The sequence below is a fragment of the Drepanopeziza brunnea genome (genome assembly GCF_022702325.1).
Source record: "Drepanopeziza brunnea f. sp. 'multigermtubi' strain 214-2 chromosome Unknown ctg9, whole genome shotgun sequence".
In the NCBI taxonomy this organism is placed as follows: domain Eukaryota; kingdom Fungi; phylum Ascomycota; class Leotiomycetes; order Helotiales; family Drepanopezizaceae; genus Drepanopeziza; species Drepanopeziza brunnea.
The window spans coordinates 766819-788087 of NW_027094072.1; the positions used below are offsets into that span (position 1 = coordinate 766819).

Consider the following 21269-nt stretch of genomic DNA (forward strand, 5'->3'; position numbering starts at 1 on the left):
ACTTGCTTTTGTCTGATTTTTCATTTCTCTAGTCATTCTATTCGACCAGCGCCCTCAATGCCAACACCAGCCCCTCGTCGTCCATCCGAGCCGACGTCGTGAGGCACTCATCTTTGCTTTTCTCTTCCCTGGCTTCCTCTCAACCTTCTCTGCGTCTTTGCTGGGTGGCTATCTGTTTGATTTAAATTTCCTGAAATTCGGTGATTTCTTCATCTTGAAGAGTCGTCTGACTCTTCCTGCTCTGTTTGGACGACGTTCAGCGCAATATATCCGTTGGATATATAATCAATCCAAAGGAGCATCGTGTCACATCCTACACCACACCGGATCACCCACAACTCACCATAATGTCTGCTCAGACCCAGATCCAATCGTCAGAACGCGATACCGGGATCAGCCGTATGACCAAAAGGCAAATTCGTCGCACTCGTACTGGTTGCAAGACGTGCCGTCGACGCAGGAAGAAGTGCGACGAAGAGCATCCTTTCTGTAAGTTCGAGAACACCCATCGCCAGGCGTCCTAGAATAATGAAAATCTGATCCTCAGATAGGCCAAAACTGCATGAAGTCCACGTACAGGTGCGAAGGGTATGATGTCCCAACGACATTCGAGACTGGCGGTACGAAAAGGAAAGTGAAAAGAAAACCGGTACCTGGATCAACGTCGTTCGAGGCCCAGCTGATGCTATATGATACAAATTCACGCGCCGGATACGATTATGACGAGTTCATCAACTACACTTCATCGTCTTCAGAAGAATTCCCCATCTCCGATGCGCAAGACCTGCATGTCTACACAAGGCAGTTGGATGGGAATATAGAGGTCACGTATGACCCGTTTGATCCAATATCGTACTATGAAGGGATACAGCCCCTAGAAAACTACCAAGAGTTTCTCCCGCCGCCAGAACTCCCGTTCCCGATCAGAGGCATAAACACTCCTGTTCGGCGACGACTCTACTCCCACTTTACGAGTATATTATCACCTCTTCTCACGACCTGCCCCGGAGTAACGAATCCGTTCAACTCAATCGTAATACCTCTGGCACTCAGCGACGAAACCATCATGGACAGCATCTTGAGTCTTGCCGGCTCGCATCTTCTGAAGTTGCAGCCGTCCGTAGCCGACATGGAGGTCATTCAGGATTCTCAGCGTCTGCACTCAAAAGTTGTCCAAAGCCAGTCTAACCGCGTCCGAGACTTAAGCTCGCACGCTTTGACATACCACCCGTCACGCGAAGACCGCACACTGGAGGTTATATTCGCCACGTCTCTCTTACTCTGCCTCTATGAGATATGCGAAGGCAGTGGTGGCAATGCCTGGCATGAACACCTGAGCGATGCCGAGAAGATAATCACTTTGGCCACTACACCCTCGCAGATATCGACCATGGGCCCGGCCCCGCCCCCCAACCTTTCGGCGATCATCGATCCCTTCCTGCTGGAGTTCTACCTCTATCACGAGTCGCTCGCTACCGTGACCGTCCCGTTCAACCCGACCAAGACGACCCAACACCAGCGAATCGCGGACCTCCTCTATCAAGAACCGTCGCTCGTCGGCGTCCAAGACGGCCTCCACAATTTCGTGACTCGGATCTCGGCTCTCCGCAGCGAAGCAGAGAGCAGCCAGCGAGACGCCCACGGCCGACCCGACGGCCACGTCGTCATCAAGGCCGAGAACCTCTTCTACGACCTGGAAGCCTGGCGGCACCCTCCGCAGCTCCCCGCCTCGAGGCCGCGCAACCTCATGACCGGCTTCTACCAGACGGCCCTCAGCATCTGGCTCTTCTCCATCATCAACCCGGAATGCCGCAGCGATCCGGTGATCCAGGAGGCGGTGGGGAACATCGTGGCCGGTATGGAGCAGATCGGTCCTCGGGACGGGGTGCTCGCTTGCATGCTGTTCCCGCTGTTCGTCGCTGGCTCGGCGGCCATCACCACGGAGCATCGCAAGACCATCTCGGCTCAGTTCCGGAGGTTGAAGGCGTGGAGCGCCTTGGGAAACATCGACCTGACCTTCCGCGTCGTGGAGAAGATGTGGAGGGATCACGATAGAGGGCTGAGAGGGAGCTGGGACTGGGTCAAGCAACTGGAGCACACCAGTCTCCTGGTTACCTGACACTTGGTTTGCAAAGCCTTCTGGGGATCTTCAAAGTTTTCTGAGCCTGCCAGAAACATATACGTCTATCCGAGATATGCAGCCCAGTTAGGTCTTCAACCGTTCCTGTGGAAATGTCAGTCGAATCCAACGGGAAGGGCATTATTGGATAGCTACATAGTAAAGCCATCTTTCCAAATAAAGCATGTTTCTCCGCCCGAGGCCGAGAAACGGTCCGGTGTCTCGGAAGGGGATCACAATTCCCCCCATGGACATCATATCGAGAAGAGGGGGAAAAAAAAAAAAAAAAAAAAAAAAAAAAAAAAAAACCCCCTTGCACATCCGTTCCGATTCTGTCACGATCACAGAGTATTCAACTCCAGCCTAAGCTTTCCTCTCCTTTGCGCAGGTGCCCTCTGAAGAATCAGACAATATGACGAATCACTTGCCACGTCACCACGCACCCAAACCTTCATTCTCTCTCTCTTCCGTGCAATTCCAACTCCAAGCCATATCCAGCATAGATATCCATTAATCACCATCGACACGAGGGAAGGGATCCGTATACCTCTTTCGCAACAAAAAAGAGGGAAGAAAATCGAGCAAAAGGATCTCGCCAAGCCGAGCCCAAAGACTACTTCCCTCTGCCGTTCTCGCCCCTTTTCAAAAGGGAATGAGCATGCCGTTGCAAATCGAGAGCCTCTTTGCTTATCCCTTCTCCTTCTTCTTCTTCTCCTTCTTCTTCTTCGGAACAGCTTCAATGGGCGTGTGAGAGGTACTCCTTCAAGCCCTTTCTTCTTCGTCGCTCTTTCTGTCAAGGACTGCTGTCAAATGGAGTTGTGAAACCAATTACAGGGGAAAATACTCGAAAGCTAGCGTAAGCGCTTTGTACGTTCGTAAAAAGGGTGACCGTTCAGCCAAGCAAACGAGAGGAGCCCTCCAGGTCAAAAACTTGCTATGCTACCTTCCCTCGTCCTTTCTCCGAAGTAAATCTCATGTAACCTCTTCAAGACTCTGGCAGAACAGTTACTTGGAAAACTCCCCATCTCTTACTCAAATTAACCTCGTTCGTTGACCTTTTCTATGGCTAGTACTTATCTAGCGATAATACTAGGTCACAGGAGGAAGCTTCTGATGCTTGTGGTTGACTTGACTTGTATTATCCACAAATAGGAATTGGGGCGAGGTTGTAAATACCGGTATAAAAACCAGTGCCAAGGCCCGAGGTCCGTGCACTGCCTTGGTGGCACGTGCACCCTGCTCTCTATCCACATTACCTACCTACCTTACCTAGCAACACTTTCCTTGAGTACCGGTAGGTAGCGCTCTCTGATTCAACACGACTCGGTGTAAGCAGCTGCGATTCCGGGATTTCTTTCGTCAACTGGTCTCGGCCGATGACGGGTGGGAAGAAAGATAATCATCCTCGAGGACTTATCAGAACCTCTGTCGATAAAGGCAGGCCTTGACTATGCCGCGTAGGTATATAGGTATCGTACGTCGATCGCGGTCCGCAGCGCTATCTATCGTGAAGACATGTCGACGCTGAGTTTCGAGCAATGGAAGAGGTGCGGAAGAGCGCTTGTCGATTTCGAAGAGGAGACTCGCGTCGGTTAAAATTTGAGCGGGAAAAAATGAAAGGGTTAAGGCCTCATGGCCGATCGAGGGGGGGATCCGATAGCTAAGAGCTTTGCGGACTTGATCGTATTGTAGACTAGAGACCCGTCTCTCGAAGGCAGTGTAATATCGAGCAGCGCGGCTGCGATCGAGCCAAGACCCGGTCGTTCTCTCTTACAATCTTACAACCACCTCGATTGGTTCGATTTCGGCTCTCCAGACTCTCTCTCTCTCTCTCTTAGAGGCTCTCTACCTCAAGAGTATAAACGAGCTGAAGGTTCGTCAGAGGTACGTCCTCATACAGGTAAAGAATTGTAGCCTCCCCCCAAAGTCCATATCTCCATCTACACTCCACAAACACGAGTAAAAATATATATATACACCTTACAAGATAGCCAATCCATCCATCCCAGCCCTCTCTCTCTCACCCCCCTCTCCCGCGCAGGCCTATGCATGACAACATGAACTCTTCTCCCCCCTCCTAACCCCCAAAGCCTCAGCAGCGTCCTCTCAAACACCACTAAGCCGGTACCGCTCATACAGCGCCAAGCCCTCTCTCGAAGCGGCAAGGACGCACTGCAAGCCGGCTTCGTCGACTCGCTGGAGCAGCATGCTTCCGATGCCTTCCTTGCCCGTGGCACTCGGGCGCTACGGTCAGGGTGCTTAATTTCTGTCACACAAAGTCAGATATGGAGATGTTGGGAAAAAGAGAGAAAGATAGAGAGAGAGAGAGAGAAACACAAAAGACGTAACAAACACACTAGCGTAACCCTCCCCCCTCCCCCAATCATAGCTCAGCGCCATATGCGCATCAGCGACCAAGAACACATCCTCGCAGAACTTCACGTTAGCCCCGATACCCTAGGGGCCCTTCTCTCCTCCACCCTCTTGCACTCCTTCTACCTCCGCCTCTTCCTCTTCCCACCCCCTCCTCCCTCATCTCCATCCCCATCCCCAACCCCCTCGCCCTCTTAACAACATTTGCCCACGATCTCAAACAGGGAGTGTTCGAAGACGCGCTTTTCGAGCCTCGAGACGGCGAGAAAGTCGGAGGCCGTCGCCGAGGACGACATTCTCGTTTGTGGATTTTGTCTGTTTGGGGGGAGAGATTTGGAGATCGCGTTTGGGATGGGAAAGAATTTGAGGAGTGGGGAGAGAGGCTGGGTCACTGACTGAGTGGCTGACTCGGCCTTGGTGGTGGTGGGGGGGGGGGGGATTTTGGGATGGTGAGATGAGATGAGATGAGACTGGAAGAGGCTGAGACCTAGGCGTATGCGATTGAGGTCGGTGAGCGGCCGGCGGCGAGTCACTGGCCGCAATGGAGGGAGCAGCCAATGTAAGATACCCTTTCGATCAGAAGCACCTGCGTAAAATGATGCGGTGGGAACATGGAGAGGTTGTTCGACTTTGAGATGGGTACTAGGTAGAAGCGAAGAGTCGCTCCAGCCACACCTTATTAGCCTTGCAATCATATCCGTTTTGCATTTAGATCGCAATAAATGAATGAACCTAGCCAGCGTTTGCGTTGCAACCACCGAGCAGCTCCAAGAAGCATGGGTATCATGATCCTCAGGCCAAGACCTTCCAGTCAACACCTATTCCCCATTTCTCGCCCTCGATCACCACCTCCCAGACAGGGCCTTTGATACCAACCGTCTTCCCAACCTCGGCATTACTACTTTTCTGCAGACCCGTCGCTTGCCCTTCGCCAGCAAGCATAACCTTCATAATACCGATCGTGTCGGCCATTTCTCCCCCTCGTTCCGTCTCATGAGCTTGCCTTCCCTTGACCATCGTGAAGCCCTCCCTTGAGCCCCCACTAGCCTCATGAATCAAAATCTTGACCAACCACTCATCACTCTTATCCCTCTTTTCCTTGGTACTTTCAAGCGCTCCCTCGAGATTCATGAGCCAGTCCCTGACTTCGGCCGCCAGTCCACCAGGAACATATTTCTGCCCCCGTCTATGAGGCGAGAATTGCTCGGGCAGAGGGTCAGTCTGCATCTGTGATGTCTCGGACGGATCCGGGGGTCTGAAGCGGGGTGGTTTGAGGAACGGGGTTGCGGTCTGGGGAGCTAGAGTTGCGTCCCGGGGCGTTGACTGTGGTGCAGGCGTGGATAGAAGGAAGCGTGGTGCGGTGGTAGATATCGGCCGCCGAGGAGCTGGAGGGGAGGAGAGCATTGGCAGGGACGAGGAGAGGGAAGACTCATGGTTCTCGACTTGTGATAATTCTTGCGGTTGCTCTTCCGATTCCTCCAATCCATGGGCCGGAGATGTAGATAGACGCCTGCGCTTCGGACTGGGTTCGTCTAGCTTACAGTCCTCGTCCAAATCGGCAGAGTCGTAGCCTTCCAGATCTACATCCTGCTCCTCCGTCTCAATTGATTCCTGGACATCTCGCAATCCATCGTCGTCGGATGATAGTTCTATCGCGTCATGCTGCTTGGAGGGTTTGTTTGCAGGCGTGAAATACCGCGCCGCAGATGGTGTGATCCGGGGGAGCGTCTGCGATGCTGTCGGACGAGGAGTTGAGGAGAAAGAAAAGCGCGGTGTTGGGTTGAATTGCTGGGTGCTCGGACGCGAGGTGTGTTCCTGGAGTGGGGTGCTGCGAGACGGAGGACGACGCTCTTGCTTGATCACGAACCGATGCGGTGACGGCGTCTAGAGGGGGATGCCGAGGTCAGAGTAGGCTTCCATCACAATTGCAGGAAGAGAATAGAATATGCCACGAATGTACTGACCACCGGGGGAGGAGGCATCGCCGAGGCTTCATGTCGTGCGGCTGTTGATGTTAGGGGTTGAGGGTTGGGTGTTGATGTTGAGGTTGATGTTGATCTTGGATGACGCTGATGAAGTTGGTCGTGAGTCGTGAGTCGTGAGTCGTGAGGATACGCAGGACTTACTCGCTCAACTCAACTCAACTCAACTCAACTCAACTCAACTCACCTCAACTCAACTCACCTCAACTCAACTGGCAACAACACGACCAGATGCCGCTGCACGATTCAGACTTGAATCCATCGGGCTAGACAGGATGCCCCTCATCGAGCTCAGCCATGACGTACGTCTACGTCTAAGAGAATATATGATCGACATCTGGGTCTGAAAGCTTTCTTTTTCGCCATGATCCTCTCGAGAGATAGAGAGATCTATTAATTTCTAGTTTTATAGATCCTTACTCGGTATATTCATATCTACTCGAGTCTCCCTACTTACCAGTCCGAATTCGAGAGAGATCTGGCTATCACCGTCACCTAGACATATCTATCCTCAATATGCCGAATCCACCCTCGAAGACGGGCGGCGTCTCTTCTCTATTCCCCCCAATCTTCACCAAGAAGAATGAAGTTGTGATCTTCTCCAGTACCGCAATTGCTCTGTATGGCTACGATCAAGGTCAGCCAGCCTCTTCTACGGACTACATTACTCCTCTATATTTGTATACATATATATATATATATAAATATATGTACATATGTGCCTCTTCGTCTCTCTAACTCGTGACAAGGCATGATGTCTCTGATCAACACGAATCGCTCATACCTCAAGACCATGCAAATCAAGGAGGAGTCTCCAGTGGTCGGTATCATAGTGTCCGTATACTATCTTGGTTGTGCGGTTGGGGCCATGATCGCTTCCTGGCTGGGGGATAAGAAAGGCCGAAAGCCCTCGATCTTTACATGTCTTGCTACCACCGCTCTGGGAAATCTTCTCATGTTCATATCCGGCTTCTCGCTGGACGGAACTTCCACCTGGGATGGCGGTGCTATTGCCTGCATGCTTCTTGGACGAGTCGTTATGGGTCTGGGAGTTGGAGGTATCGATGCTGTGATCCCGGTCGTAAGGATAACCGGGCAGTAGCCTATTCCCTTCTGAACAGTCATGAGGCACCCAAAAATGAAGGTTCGCTAATCTCTCCATCATCCAGTACTCGAGTGAACTATCCTCAGATGGAGCGAGAGGACGAGCCCTTGCGCAGGAGTTCCAGATGAACATCTTCGGGCTGCTGATGGCGTATGGCATCAACATGGCCACCACCTACGGACTAGGAAAAGACAACCAGTGGGCGTGGAGAATTCCTATCATCGCTATGCAAATCTTCCCCATCCTGCTCATGTCGTTCATCAGCCGACTTCCGGAATCTCCACGTTGGTTCGTAAGCAAAGAGAGGACGGACGACGCGAAGAGAGCTCTGTCCACGATCTACGGCAAGGACGATGCCAGGAAGAAGATGGAAGAGCTGCAGGAGGCCCAAGACAACGAGACTGACGAGAAGATCGGATACAAAGACATGTTGCTTCCCAAAGGATCTCAATTCCACCCAAGTATGGTTACCGTGATGGGACAGGTTAATCAAGCCCTTACGGGTTATGGAGCCGTCTCCGTGTACGGACCTCAGATCTTCGAGCTCCTCGGGTTCGACAGCACCAAAGCCGAGTTCCTGACTCTTGGAAACTACGTCTCCTATTTCCTCATGATGACGCTGGCATGGATGACTATCGACGTTTATGGGCGTCGGAAGCTCATGATCTGGGGGTCTATTGGCATCGCTGTTTCTTTCTTGCTGCTCACTGTCTTCGGTGGTCTCGCGTCAGCCTATGACTCGATTCCCGACCTGGCTATCGAGATTCCCGGCAGCATAACACTCTTCCTCGCCACAGGTATCTTTGGCATCGGGTGGCTCGCCACCGTCTGGCTTATCCCAACAGAGATCTACCCCAGCACAGCTCGCGCTCAGGGATCCGCCATCTCCGTTATCACCTGGGGTCTGGCAAACTTCGCAGTCACGCTCTTGACACCTATCGGATTCAATAACCTGAAATACTGGCTCTTCCTTGTCTTTGCGGCGACGAACACTTTCGCTGGCTGGTGGACTTGGAGATACACACCTGAGAGTGGCGGGAGGAGTTTCGAAGAGAACCAGGAGTTCTTCGATAGCGCTGCTGACGAGGGCAGCTGGGCTGTGGGGAAGGTGGACGGTGGGAAATTCAAGGGGATGCCAGAAAAGAATGACAGTGGTGATGGCGAAGATGGCAGAGAGAGCGAGCCGCTGTTGAGAGGCCGACGGTCATGGTAAGCGAGGAATTTTCCAGCTATACCGGAAGATGATTCAGCTAAATCGGAGAGGACTCGGTCGTCTGTCGTCGGATTCGAGGTACACCGGTGACCGTCTCTTGACACTGGCCCGGATCATTTAGAGGAACACAAATGAATCCTTATAATACGAATTCTATAACACAAAATCCACTCCATATATCGTCCACAAATCTGAACTCAGGCGTCTCATCTCTTTCTTCTCTCTTGTAGCCTTCCTCCTCCACTAGCTCGACCCCATCACCACTGACTATATCTACCTTACGAACATAACCCCCTCCATCCGAAGAGCACCCACCATACTTTTCTCCGGCTCACACAACATCTATTTGTTATGGCAGCAAGGGCATTCGTTCGCTTCCTACTCTCAACCTCAAAAAAAAAAAAAAAAAAAAAAAAAAAAAAAAAAAAAAAAACTTAGCTTACTTAGCTTAGCTTAGCTTAGTTTCACCACACCAAGACACGAGACAGGACGGGATAGGACTGCCTCCCCTTCGCCCGAGGCAGAGGCATAGGCCGCAGGGTTATTGAGGGGCGGAGTAGGTAGAGGCTCTGTTGGCAAATACATGTAGCCTATTGGTTAGCATCGGGCCTCGGGAAACTGTGTGGACCAAGAGTTAAATTCATTGTGCTGCTTCATGCGGATGTGGCGAGTGGTTCCTATAGCTGGAACCTACATCAACGTCATCACATAGAGGAACCAGAGTATCGCAGTATAGGAACGGGGCATGAGCACGCAGCCCACCCAAAGTCCTGTTTGAAGGTCTAAATACAGATGGTGCTTGACTATTGTAGGCCCAAGCGGGTGAGCCCGCCCCAAAGCCTACGCGTATTCAAGTCTCTCTGACCTCCTTCCGAGAGAGAAAACACCAAGATATAACAAACAAGGAGAGAATGTGGCGCGTACTTGATCATTCCTGCCCAAAGCCCATGGTCTCCTCAACGGCCATCGTCAATTTCGATTGCAGTGTTTCTAGGGACTTGTAGGGTGGTAGATCCAGCCGATTGAAACTAGGATTTGTTAGCTCTTGTACTTTCAAGGAGACTATTAGTGGAACTTACCATGTGTGCGACTTCGGCAAATTGTTGAACTCTCCCGCCTTTTCGATAGTGAATCTTCTAGGCCCGTCACTTCCCTGAAGATCCTTGAAGCCATTGACGGGGATTCGAGAAGTTCCAGTAGCGAACTGCAGAAGACGCGACTTCTGTTCACCGTCCCAACTTCTGATCGTTTGCCAGAAGAACTTGATCACTTCGTCCGACTCGGTGTATCCTCTATAGTCAGTGTGTTTTTTCCAGTCTTCCACATCAATTTCTGCGATACCACCGATCAACAGCTCCAACTCTCGCTCGTCGAAGACGTTGACAAGCTCGGCTGGAATAAGCTCGTGGAACCCAGTAATGAAAGCCTGGAATTGCTCGTCGATACGCTTCTTGATTCTCCAGTTGACCATGAGGTCAACATACTCCTTTTTATTTTCGTCTGTGACCTCGATGTCTCGACCATCAGGTTTAAGATCCTCCACTTGAGTTTGTCCAAATCTTTCATCTTCAGTGGAGAAGGTCTGCTCTAAAACACCCTCAATCGGGTTATCCAGCATCCACTGAAGACTGCGATGGAAATCGGCGTCCACACCCTCCATATCTGGAAGTGAGACCGCCTTGTTGAGCATCATTTTGTACAGTGCACCAATAAAGAATGCATCGAGGAAACGGCGGTGGAAGATAGCAAGGCCGACTACACGACCGATAAATTTGAAGTAGTTGAGATGCTCTGGATTGATACCGGAGTGAGGGTTGATTTGGAGCGTGTAATTATCGTGGGCGGAGTACTCGAAAAGGCAATAGAAGGGATTAAACATCTCGTGGGATAAGAGGAAGAAGAATTCTCTGGAAAGTCCGCCATAATCCAGACCATCTTCTCCATCGAACTTGATCATGAGTCGCTTCTTCAAATCTGTAGCAGATTGACGCATGATCTCGGCGTACGAATCCTCAAAGATGTGAGATCTTCGAATCTTGACATGGCATTGGCCAGAAAGAATACGGAGAGCAGGTTGCGAGCGGAAGTAGATGAGTTTGCGTCTGAAATCACGCTTGTATTGCGGAACGTTTTGATCGAGGGAAGACGGGAGTCGGGGATCGTCCCAAGTTGTCGTTTTCGTATTATGATCAACAAAGTACACTCGCGCCGTATTTGTAAGTCGCATTTCCCAACCACTTGGCAAGGGTCCTAACTGTGAGACTGGCTGTTGCTGAATGGTGTTGTTCGCATTTTGACCGCCGTACATGCGAATGTACTGTTGACGTCTTGGATCCACCCAGGTGGTGGTTCGCGTATTGTGGTCCACGAAATATGCTCGGCCCTCCGGTGTGTGCCTTTGCTCCCATAGTGGTGGGAGTTCTCCAGTACCGGCCGTGGTGGCACCAGTAGCCATCATAGTTGCAGAATTTGTTGCTGCTGCTGCTGCCGCTGCCGCTGCTGCTGGGCTTGCACTTGCCGGAGGTTGTTGCTGAGTCGGAGAATTGGCACCTGTCCGGTCTTCGGGGAGCGTACGATTCTGATGCCTTTGGCGCTCAACTTGGGTATTTGCATCACGTTCAGTACGCTGCGTTTCAACAGTACCTTCAGCAGAAGGTCGGATCCAACTCGTTGACCGAGTATTGTGGTCAACGTAGTATGTTCTGCCTAGGTTATCTTCCCGACGTTCCCAACCAGCTGGGAGCCTTCCTTGTGCATCCTCGAAAGAGTTGAATGTACCGGTCTCTCTGGGAGGCCCAGTACCATTCCCCTGGGAATTTGCAGTCGAACCAGCGCTGCCGGCAGCGGGTGCATGACCGGGTGTAGGGCCTGTTACAAGTGCGCCGTTTGCCAAAACGACATTGGAGGCATGGGGAGTAGGAGCGGCAGATCCTTGTGTCGATCCTTGCATAGTCGATTGGGGTGGGCGACTTGCATTGAGTGAGCCTCCAACGGTTCGAGGGGGAGCATCTAGATTAGTAGAAAGGCCGATGATCAACTTTCCGTGCACAACCAAGTTATCCGTAGACTTCTTCAGGTCCCGAGTAAGCATTTCTGTGCTAAAGTTAGTGTAAGTGGCCATATCCCCAGTAGATATTGCTCACCATCTGCCTTGACTGAGAAGTCGACTACATCTCCAACTCGAACATTGATGACACCCAGAAATCCCTGATCCTTCTTTTTGAACTTCTTCTGGTCAAATATCTGAACTGCCAGTATGCTGTCCTCATTGGCGCGACTGCAAAGTGATTTCATTCATTAGTGTTGACCACCGCATTCCAAATTGATTCTGGCTTACAGGTCGAAACACTCATTCCAGTATGGGTTCAGGGTTCTCTTGATCACTGTGGTCGTCTTGGTCTGTTCGCCGCCGAGGGTCGCCACAGCGAAGGGATCTGGAAATCCTGAGCAGCGGAATCAGTATATTCCTTTGAGACATTGAATGATGACATGACATACTAAAGACATCGCGCTTGTATAAACCATCGGCCGCAATTACTGTTGTCTGATTAGTTTTCTGGCTTCTCAATGATGGCTGAAGAGTTCGTACTGGTTAATCGCAAGTTGGGCTGCCTGTATGCTTGTCAGTGGTGTTTCTAGTCATGGGGGCGGGAGAACCGACTGCGGCAGGCTCGAATCCATCCTGCTGTTGCTCGCCATGTTGAGGATATGCGAAATGTAGCTGGCACAGGCGAGTGAGCTTCAGCAACAGATCCGCGAGGTTGATCGCAACTGGTGGTCGTTCCTTGAGATCGTTGCTATCTGAGCTCGAAGTCTCGGCCGAGGGGGGGGGGGCTATGCTAAGCTATGTGGCCGTGTGGGCTAACAGAGGCAGCGTGGCCAACCTAACCCCAGTGTCTGACGCAGTTTTGGTCAGTATTTGTCAAGCAGTTGTGATCGGCTGGCTCATTGGGACCCAGAGTCCTGGTTCAGAGAGGTATGGTGTGGTCTCGCATCGACGGAGTGTTTGGGTTTCAAAGAGAGTTTGTACTGATGTTGCTAAGGCTAGGATAGCAGTGGGGAAAATGTAATGCCTGAGGAAGTCGGGTTGGGTTTCGGCTCGGTTCGTAGGTCAGCGGCGAAAGACCAAAAATAGTGACCAAAGTTGCAGTAAAGGGCGTGTTCTAAAATTAGATCCCTGGTTACGACTTTCGCAAGAAGAACACCTTGTTTTTCTTTAGACGGAAAATTGCAGAGCCGACGACGACGCAAGAGACGTTTTGGTTAACAAGGTCAGTAAGGTGAGGTAGGTGTGGCGATGCATTGGGCACTCTGCTCACGTGGTCAATACGGAGTTCTTTACGAAGTGCGACGAAGACAGATACGTAGGGAGTCATCTCCTTCCTCTTCTTGAAACTGTCTACGGTGTGTATGCTGTAACTGACTGACTAGTTGACTACCCAAGAGGAAAGGCCAGATTCTGGAACATGCTGATTTGATAGGTTTGTGGAGATGTGGAGCTGTGGATCGTTGTTATCCTTTGCCAGATGAACTTGCGAGGTAGTTGCCGGTAGTTGTACCTACCTATACATGTAGTATAGGTAGAGGTAGAACAGGTAGTTTCATCTTTTACTATCCATCCCCCTTTAAGGTCGCAAGTGAACAATCACAGCAAAACATTTACCTTCAACTCCAAGGTTCAAGCCTTGAACGTCATAGGGAACTCCAGTACCTAGTCATGTACCTCCGCAAGCATTGACTCCGCAAGTGCGTTGGAAAGGAGCTATTTTTGTCCTTTTACAGTGGGGCCGAGTATCTTTATGGCTTGAGGAGTACATCATGGGCCACTTTTTGGTACCGGCCGGTAGTACCAGGCCAATTACCAAAAATCAATATCATTCAAAGTTGCAAAGATGGATGATAACAAGAGCAACATTTGTGGTCTAAGTCCTTCCAAGAGTCGAGTATCAGAGCCCCAATCACACATGCTCGAGCATCCTGCGACTGCTGCACACTGATAAATTTTCAGTCGCGCCCCTATCACAGCAGGGCCATGTTACCATCAAAAAGAGTACAGCAGGAACACCACAGTCGCATCAATTCTACAAGAAAGAGCCAGCCCGTCAGGTAAAAGCCACCTCAGTATTGGAATGACGCCATATGAAGTCCTCACTTCAAGTATACCTAATTGCCTGTCAAACCCCGCATCCATTCTGAAGAAGAGAAGAAAACCCAACCCCTATCATCGTTCCATCTTCATCCAACACTTAACGCTGGCCAGAACCCCGGAATCATCCAACACGTCTCTCAGAAGAAATCTAGTACGGAGCGTATGGAGTGAAGCCTCTGCCACGGTTGCCTCTGTATCCGCCCCGATAACCTCCTCCTCTTGGAGAGTAACCACCTCGGCTGCCTGGGAAGCCACGACCACCACCTCGCCCTCTGCCTCGACCGCGGGCGGTCATGCCAGGAAGGTTAGTTCGCTTAGGGACCACCTAAATTTGACGATTAGTAGAGAAAATAGGTAGTGCTGGGGAGGTGTGACATCTAACCTTGAGGTTACGGCCATGGAACATGCTGTCATTGAGGACGAGTGCTTGCGCGACCAGTGTTGGCTCAGTGAATTCAACGTACGCATACCTGCATATCCTAATTAGCGCCCATCTCTTGCCAGGCAGCGTTTCCCCATTGAAATATCAATCATTGGCAAATGATTGGCAGATGAAATGAAAATATGTGATCTCATTAGATGCCACGTTATATATTGGGGAGTCGAGATCGAAGGTTGAACGAACCCCTTAGGATGGCCAGTGAACTTGTCAAGCAGAATGGTAACACGGTTGATAGAGCCGCAGCTTTCGAAGTGAGCCTGGATGTCCTCGGGCGTGGCGGAGTAGTCGACGTTCCCTACGAATATGCTTCTCGAGTCAATATCCTCCTTGTCGTCCGATAGATCGTGACTCTGGACGTCGAGCGAAGCCTGCATCTCGCGCAGCTTGGCTGCCTCCTCCTCCATCTCCGCAACCCTCTTCTTCATCTGCGAGATCTCCTCCTGTTGCATCGATCAGTATATTTTCGATTAAATCATAAGGGAGGGGAATTCGAGAGTGAAGTGTACCTCATCATGGCCATCCTCCTCTGCCATTACAACATTCTCCTGCTTTGGCTGTGTATCCGCCATATTGAATGCCCAATTTCAAATGGAGATGTTTCGGAGAAAAATATGCCTTTGAGATTGACGGAGAAGATGGGGCCTATTTGTTTTGTTAGCGCAGTTGCAGAGAAAAATTTCAGCAGTTTCACGTTGAAGGTGAGTTGATATTAAAAGCGCGAATGAACAAAGCTGTGGATAGTATAACCCCTTGTATTTCACTTCCAGACTTCTGGCAGGATTACCCGCGAAGAGCATTCTGTATAGCGCAATGATTCAAACTTAATCGTGGGAGTTTAGCATACCTTTTCGCGTCTTGATATAAAGGAGAGTGAAAGACGGTGGTGTTTGATAGTGGGCGACGCGAGGCTGTCGCAGGTGCAATAGGTACATTTTCGTCATGCCAAGACATTATCGGAAGCTCTACAAAGACCGGACGAAATTTAGAATTATTCATTCTCAGAACAATGCATCCGATATCGCGATTCGGGTATACGCTACTGGGAAGAACATCTATCGATAAGCGAATATAGGTACCTTCAGATCAGCTATATATTCATTTCACAGCGATAAGCCTTCCCACATCATCTCGGTCCTTACCAAGTCGAAACTAGCATACCAGCTTACTCCTCGGAACCACTCCTCGATCATCTCTCTCTTTCTATGGAGTAGCATATAACATGAATCCATCTGCTTCTCCCACACGAACCTATCTTCTCTGCAGTCGTACGGCGCACCACTTCCGCTCTTCCTTTATCAATACCACGTCGTCCTTCCTGCTGGATATCCTCGCAGACATCATAATCTCTTTCGACTAATGCGACAAGCCTTCTCCTTTCCTTCGATAGAGCGATATTGAACGCAGCAGGAATCGACAGCCTGGTATTTCCATCTATACATATCCTGGAATTGGAGCTGAGCGTCCTGGCTATTAGATGGAGATATTGTCCCCTCTTTCTTCCTCTTCGATTACTCGTTCTGCTTTTCTCATTGTAAGCATCTTTTTCTACCAGCTTTGCTTTTATTGTAATTGCAAATCCTACCGCTGTAATCATTCCCTGTCCTTCTAACGCTATCACCCAGTTCTCCACCGCCTCCCACCTCTTCGAAAGCACAATCCCCCTGCCTCCCGACTCCACACCAGCCGAAATCCATCCTCCCAAAAGCCCTCCTCAAAGAAGCCGCCTCCCCAATCCGCACCCTCGCCTCTAGCGCTTTTTCACAATAGCCCTAGGAATCAGCGTCGGCGCGCAAGGCGCAAATTCACCACCCTCAACTTCCGCACCAAGCAGCCCGAGTCCGAAAACCATCATCTCAGGCGAGAATCGCAGAGACCCCAATACAAGGATTCAGGAGCAGAAGAGCATACTATCTGCGAATCAAGGTCCAAGTGGACGCGAGCGGGAACTGTGTAGCGGCTTAGATGCGCGTGGGTATGGAGACTGAGCGAGCGCCGAGAGAAGTCTCTTTCTCTCTCTCTGTATATGCAGCGTACCGACCGTGGCCGCTCCTCGCAAGCTAGCTATACCGCAGCGCATGAAAAACACACCAAAAAAAAACGCTTGTTAGCAGTGTCTCAGTGGACGATCGATCGAAACGAGCGATACTGCTGCTTTCGTGGAGGAATTGCAGAAGTCTTTTTCTTTCGGTGCGCACATAAACGCATAGGAGTCGGGGTCTGCATCAAGATGCACGAGAAAAGAAAACAGATCCAGTCCTAGTGGACGATCGAGACTGTTACGGAGGGAGGAAGGGTGGGAGAATTAAGTCCCGATCTTGTTGCAAGCAAGGTTCAGAAATCGCGTTGGAATTTCCTCCCAGGTCGAAGCACCCAATAACACATTCATCTTATATCGTTATACCCTCGCTACCATATCACATACTTATATATATCAATTACTCGTTTCTACCCCCCACACTGCCTACCCCGAACTGAGTCGTTCATTTGCATCACTTCAAACCCTACACCACACCTCTCATCGTGGAATGACAAAGGAGCAGCAAAATTGCCATCCATACATAGTCTATGCTAGCCGACCTGTCCGCGCCGGCCCTTCGCAGCAGAATGCTCACTGTTACTAACAGCGTGCCTGCGTGGTATTCTATCATACAGAAGAAAGTCTAACCGAAGAGAAGAGTTATTCTTGCTTTCTTGGCACATATTCAGCGCCTGCCTTTCCCTCACTCATGAATAGCGCAGAACGGAAATCAACGTTCATAACCGGTCGCTAGACCCTCAATTCCATCCTTGCGCAGTCGAAGCTTCAAGCCTGCAGCCTGCCCTTTTCTGCTTTCACAAATGTAACATGCCTCTCATCCTTGCTTAGCCCATTACCAGCGCGCCCCATCAGTACCGTCCGCGGAATGACTTTCTCGACGTTATCATCGTCAAGTTTGATTTCGGCTACATCGCTATCCTCGTCCTCACTGTGCGAACGCGCGCTCTCGGCATCATCTCCTTCGTCATACTCGCCATCATCGCTGACCAGACTCGGTGCATTGTGGCTCGAAGCTGTATTGGGGCTGAGGTCGATCCTAGACGAGCCATGCATCATATCCATATCGATGTCGATTTCCTGACGACGTTCATCCGAGGAGCCGTCCATTTGGCCGAAGCGGCTGGAAGGTCTGTTGTTGTGATGTACAGGGGCCGTGCCAAGCACTGGAGTCGCATGGGACGGACGTTGCGAGATACCGCTGAGTCCGGGAAGTCTTACATCAGTTCCCTTGCTGCTGCTCGGTCGACCAAGAGGTGCTGGCGAAAGACAAACACGTGCGGGCATGCGCATAGTTGGAAGTGGCGGGGACGCACCATCACCACCCATTGGCATGTTACGAGGACCATCGCTTACGACTTTATCGGGAGTGGATTCTTCTGCTCCATCAGACTCCTCCTCTTCCTCCCAGTTGATTGGCGCTTTAGCGTCAGCTACTATCTGTTCCAAGTTGCCAGCGAAACCACTGTTACGCATCAACTCTGACAGATGCGGGGTGCTCGATGAGGGAACAAAATCTTTGCTGGGGGTAGCTGGCATCTGTCTCCGTCGCAATATCGAACTTGCTCCAGTCATAGCATCCACCCCAGAAATCTTTCCTTGATCATACAACGCCAAAGAGGATTGGATATGAGACATAAGAGCCGAGTATGCTTGCTTGGTGAACGGAGCATCTCTAACCATTGGGTGGACACCAGGTGTGAGTGCCGGGGACTTCTCCTCACCAATGAATTTACCATCCTTATCAACTTCACACGGATGTCCGGCGTCAAGAGCAGCCTCTTCATGACTCTTGTAGTCATTACGATGAGAGATGCGGCAGTGGTTGATGAAGCCTTGAGTACTAGAAAAGTCGAGTCGTTGGCAGTCTCGGCAAATGAGCTTGACCCACTGGCCATCGCCACGCTTGACAACACAGGGTCCTGGCTTTTCCTTCACTGGAGGATAACCGCTGGGGAGAGCTGAAAGGTTCTGGCTCGTGGATCCTCTCTGGGAACGGGACTTGTTCGCTGGTATGCCATCAGAGAGACTGTTACGCATTCGGCTATCGGGGACAGATTTTCCAGCACGTGGTCTTTCTGAGGCTTCAGCTTGTAGGCCATCGAAACTTGGGTCTGGAATGAGCCACTTGGTGTAGTGCTTTGAGTATGGCCCGTCGGTGACTCCGAAGGGAGGAGCCCATTTCGGAACACGACCTTTTGAGCCAACAGCAGGGCCAACACCGTCACTAACATTTGACAGAGTCAGGGGATTTGTCGACGATGTTGGGAAAGGAATCAAATGAACGCGACGTAATTGCTCCAGAGCAATTCGGCATTTTCCAATCTCTTGGTCGATCAGGCGCAGTTCCTGGTGCTTCATCAAAATCTCGAGACTAAACTGAGAGTCGATGGATTCTTTGATTGCAGTCAAACGGTCCGGGGGTAGTGTTGAAATCACTTGCTCCTCTGCAGCGCCGTTGAGTTCCTCGCTATCATTACCAGGACTCTGTTTAATTCGTTTCCCGGGAGGCCCACCGACGGATCCGAATTCACTCTCGTCGAGACTGCTGAAGCCTCGCTTCGATGGAGCGCCAGACACAATCCCCACTACAGACTCAATCATTGTTTGAGGATGCAGTTCATTCACCTGAGCAGGAGGCTCCATCTTGAGTTCTGGTCCATTCACCACCTTGTCGCAACTCCTGGATTCGGAGATCCAAGAACTGAATCTAAACATGCGCATACAGTGGGGGGACTTCTCAGTCCGAAGGCGGCGACGACGCAGGCCAGGGCTGGTGACGAGATAGTTGTGGAAGATGCGGGTATGATGCGTGGTTGTGTGCACGAGGATGATGAGGTGGTGGTTGATCACCGTTGGCGAAGATGCGCTAGCTCCGGGTTGTGTCGCGAAGGTCGCTGACGTCGGTACGAGACTTGACGCCTGAACCTTCCAAACAATCCAAAAAATCGTACAGGGGCGCAATAATTTTGTACAGGAAGGGATATCAAACACGGAGTCGCTCGAGTGAATGCAAGCGACGTAAGGAGCGCAGAGAAGAGAAAAGGGGCCGTGGTGGCGCGCGAAAGGTGATTGTTTTGTTGCGACCGGGGACTGGCGCGAAAGGAGTGTTATGACGAGGATCTGAGCGAAATAAAGGAGAACGTGAGTACAGCCGGACGAGCGGTATGACAAGGCAGAAGTGGCGGGTGGTGCAGAAAGGGGTGATGGGTGCGTGGTAGAATCGAAGGGGGGGATGGGGGGGGGAGGTAAGTATTAAGAAGAGCAAAGAGGAGGAGGTATCGCAGTCAGCGGTGGTGGTGGTGGAGGAGGTGGTGGTGGTAGTGGTGGTAGTGGGTGAAGGAAAATGCGTATGAGAAGAGAGTTGTTGTTTGTCAGGAGACGGCGGACGTGTCGGGAGGGAAGGGGAAGGGGGAACGGGAAATATTGGGGGGGGGGAAGCACGGCCGGTGTCGTTTATGTCTAGCGTGGCCTTGGCAGAGGATATTACAGGGGCCAAGGATGAGGGAAGGATGTGAGTGGGGCGAAAGGGTGTGGGGCCACGAGCGGTGATTGGTTGTAGGACGGGTCCTATCCCAAGCAAGGACATGGGAATGGGCAAATGTGGACATACAGTAGTATAGTAGAAGTAGAAGTACCTACTCTGTACGTACGTAGTATTTTGGGTCGTGGATACGAGTGGATCTGGGTGGATCTGGGTGGATCTGGGTGGATAAGCCGCAGGGCATGCAGCATGATTGTGCGTGGGCCTTGGGAGGCTTGGAGCTGCCTGCCCAGTGATCCCGTACCCGTATCGTTGCTGACTGGACTTGGACTACCCGTCGATCATCCGTCCATACGGAATACATATACTACGTACTAGTACGTACATACCGGTACCGTATAGGTACGTACAGCAAACAGCAACTCCTCTTGTCCCCCTACCTACGGTACACTGTACCAACAACATCAACAGCCCCCAAGCAAGAGCAAAAGCAAAAGCAAAAGCAAAAGCAAAAGCAAAAGCACAGCCAGCCAGCCAGCCAACCAGCTAGCCATCTCTCTCGGTTGCAAGGGCCACTCGGAATAGCCAGCTGGGCTGCGCTTTGCGCCCCGGTCAAATTCGCGTAAATAAACAAACATTCATCATTCATGCGTCATGCTTGCATTCTTCGCTCCCTCACGCGTGTGTTTGTTTCGTCCGGCCAGATACTACTACGTAGCTACGTCGAGGCTTTTCTGCTGCCGCTGCACGTGAAACCCGCCTGTCACGGCCAGCCACGGGTGCGAAGGGGGCGAAGGGCGCCGAATGATACCGAGTACGGTAAATCAAAGTCCGGGAGAACCAACCAAACCAACCGACGGAAGGGTCCGCAGGCGAAGAATCCGAGGGAGGGCTAATAATAATAAAACCTAACAATCTAACTGTGACGGCGACAGTGACAGTGACAGTTTTCGAAAATCCTCGCCTAACCGCCCCTCCCTCCTCCCCCCACCCCCCCCATTCCATCTAGAAGAAGTACTACTGTATAGAAGGATCCTCGCTCGACGGACGCTCATACGCCTTCCGTCTCAGCATCAGCAAGCAAGCTTGTTTTCTTATCGCTTGTTAATTTTACTTTGTGATAAGCTTCATTTCCATCTCCGGACAGGCACCCCCATCCCATCTCGTCGACCGACCACTACTACAGTACTTCTTGTTAGTAGTATTTGTATCCGGACAAGCACGCGGCTATGTAAGCTAAGGCAGCCGGGTCAGAGATTGGTTTTTGTTTACCTGGGTCCTGGTCTGATGTGATGGGACGTCTTTTGGTACGGGGCACCTAGTAGTACCTACGATACAGTACCGGTACCGGTACCTAGGTTTCTGTC

General features: G+C 51.1%; 7 protein-coding genes across 7 annotated transcripts; 3 read left to right on the forward strand and 4 right to left on the reverse strand.

Annotated features, from left to right (window-relative positions):
* Window positions 1–347: 347 nt before the first annotated feature.
* L3040_005630 (uncharacterized protein) lies at window positions 348–2119 on the forward strand (the record flags this gene model as incomplete). The annotated part of the gene is made up of 2 exons (XM_007295783.1): window positions 348–489; window positions 552–2119. The coding sequence occupies 2 exons, from the start codon at window positions 348–350 to the stop codon at window positions 2117–2119; spliced, it is 1710 nt and encodes a 569-aa protein (XP_007295845.1).
* A 3165-nt stretch (window positions 2120–5284) lies between these two features.
* On the reverse strand, window positions 5285–6474 carry L3040_005631 (uncharacterized protein; the record flags this gene model as incomplete). Its single annotated transcript, XM_007295782.1, has 2 exons — window positions 5285–6376; window positions 6457–6474. 2 exons carry the CDS (start codon window positions 6472–6474, stop codon window positions 5285–5287), a joined length of 1110 nt encoding a protein of 369 aa, XP_007295844.1.
* A 516-nt stretch (window positions 6475–6990) lies between these two features.
* L3040_005632 (uncharacterized protein) lies at window positions 6991–8792 on the forward strand (the record flags this gene model as incomplete). The annotated part of the gene is made up of 3 exons (XM_007295781.1): window positions 6991–7111; window positions 7224–7555; window positions 7644–8792. 3 exons carry the CDS (start codon window positions 6991–6993, stop codon window positions 8790–8792), a joined length of 1602 nt encoding a protein of 533 aa, XP_007295843.1.
* A 928-nt stretch (window positions 8793–9720) lies between these two features.
* On the reverse strand, window positions 9721–12491 carry L3040_005633 (uncharacterized protein; the record flags this gene model as incomplete). The annotated part of the gene is made up of 7 exons (XM_007295780.1): window positions 9721–9820; window positions 9872–11885; window positions 11936–12069; window positions 12130–12235; window positions 12291–12329; window positions 12382–12404; window positions 12454–12491. The coding sequence occupies 7 exons, from the start codon at window positions 12489–12491 to the stop codon at window positions 9721–9723; spliced, it is 2454 nt and encodes an 817-aa protein (XP_007295842.1).
* Window positions 12492–14089: 1598 nt separating this feature from the next.
* Window positions 14090–15315, reverse strand: L3040_005634 (uncharacterized protein; the record flags this gene model as incomplete). Its single annotated transcript, XM_007295779.2, has 6 exons — window positions 14090–14266; window positions 14324–14411; window positions 14567–14823; window positions 14890–14937; window positions 15012–15025; window positions 15228–15315. The coding sequence occupies 6 exons, from the start codon at window positions 15313–15315 to the stop codon at window positions 14090–14092; spliced, it is 672 nt and encodes a 223-aa protein (XP_007295841.2).
* Window positions 15316–15389: 74 nt separating this feature from the next.
* L3040_005635 (uncharacterized protein) lies at window positions 15390–16337 on the forward strand (the record flags this gene model as incomplete). Its single annotated transcript, XM_066154590.1, has 4 exons — window positions 15390–15412; window positions 15791–15804; window positions 15858–15914; window positions 16006–16337. The coding sequence occupies 4 exons, from the start codon at window positions 15390–15392 to the stop codon at window positions 16335–16337; spliced, it is 426 nt and encodes a 141-aa protein (XP_066011442.1).
* An 849-nt stretch (window positions 16338–17186) lies between these two features.
* L3040_005636 (uncharacterized protein) lies at window positions 17187–19064 on the reverse strand (the record flags this gene model as incomplete). Its single annotated transcript, XM_007295778.2, has 1 exon — window positions 17187–19064. One exon carries the CDS (start codon window positions 19062–19064, stop codon window positions 17187–17189), a length of 1878 nt encoding a protein of 625 aa, XP_007295840.2.
* Between the last annotated feature and the right edge of the window lie 2205 nt (window positions 19065–21269).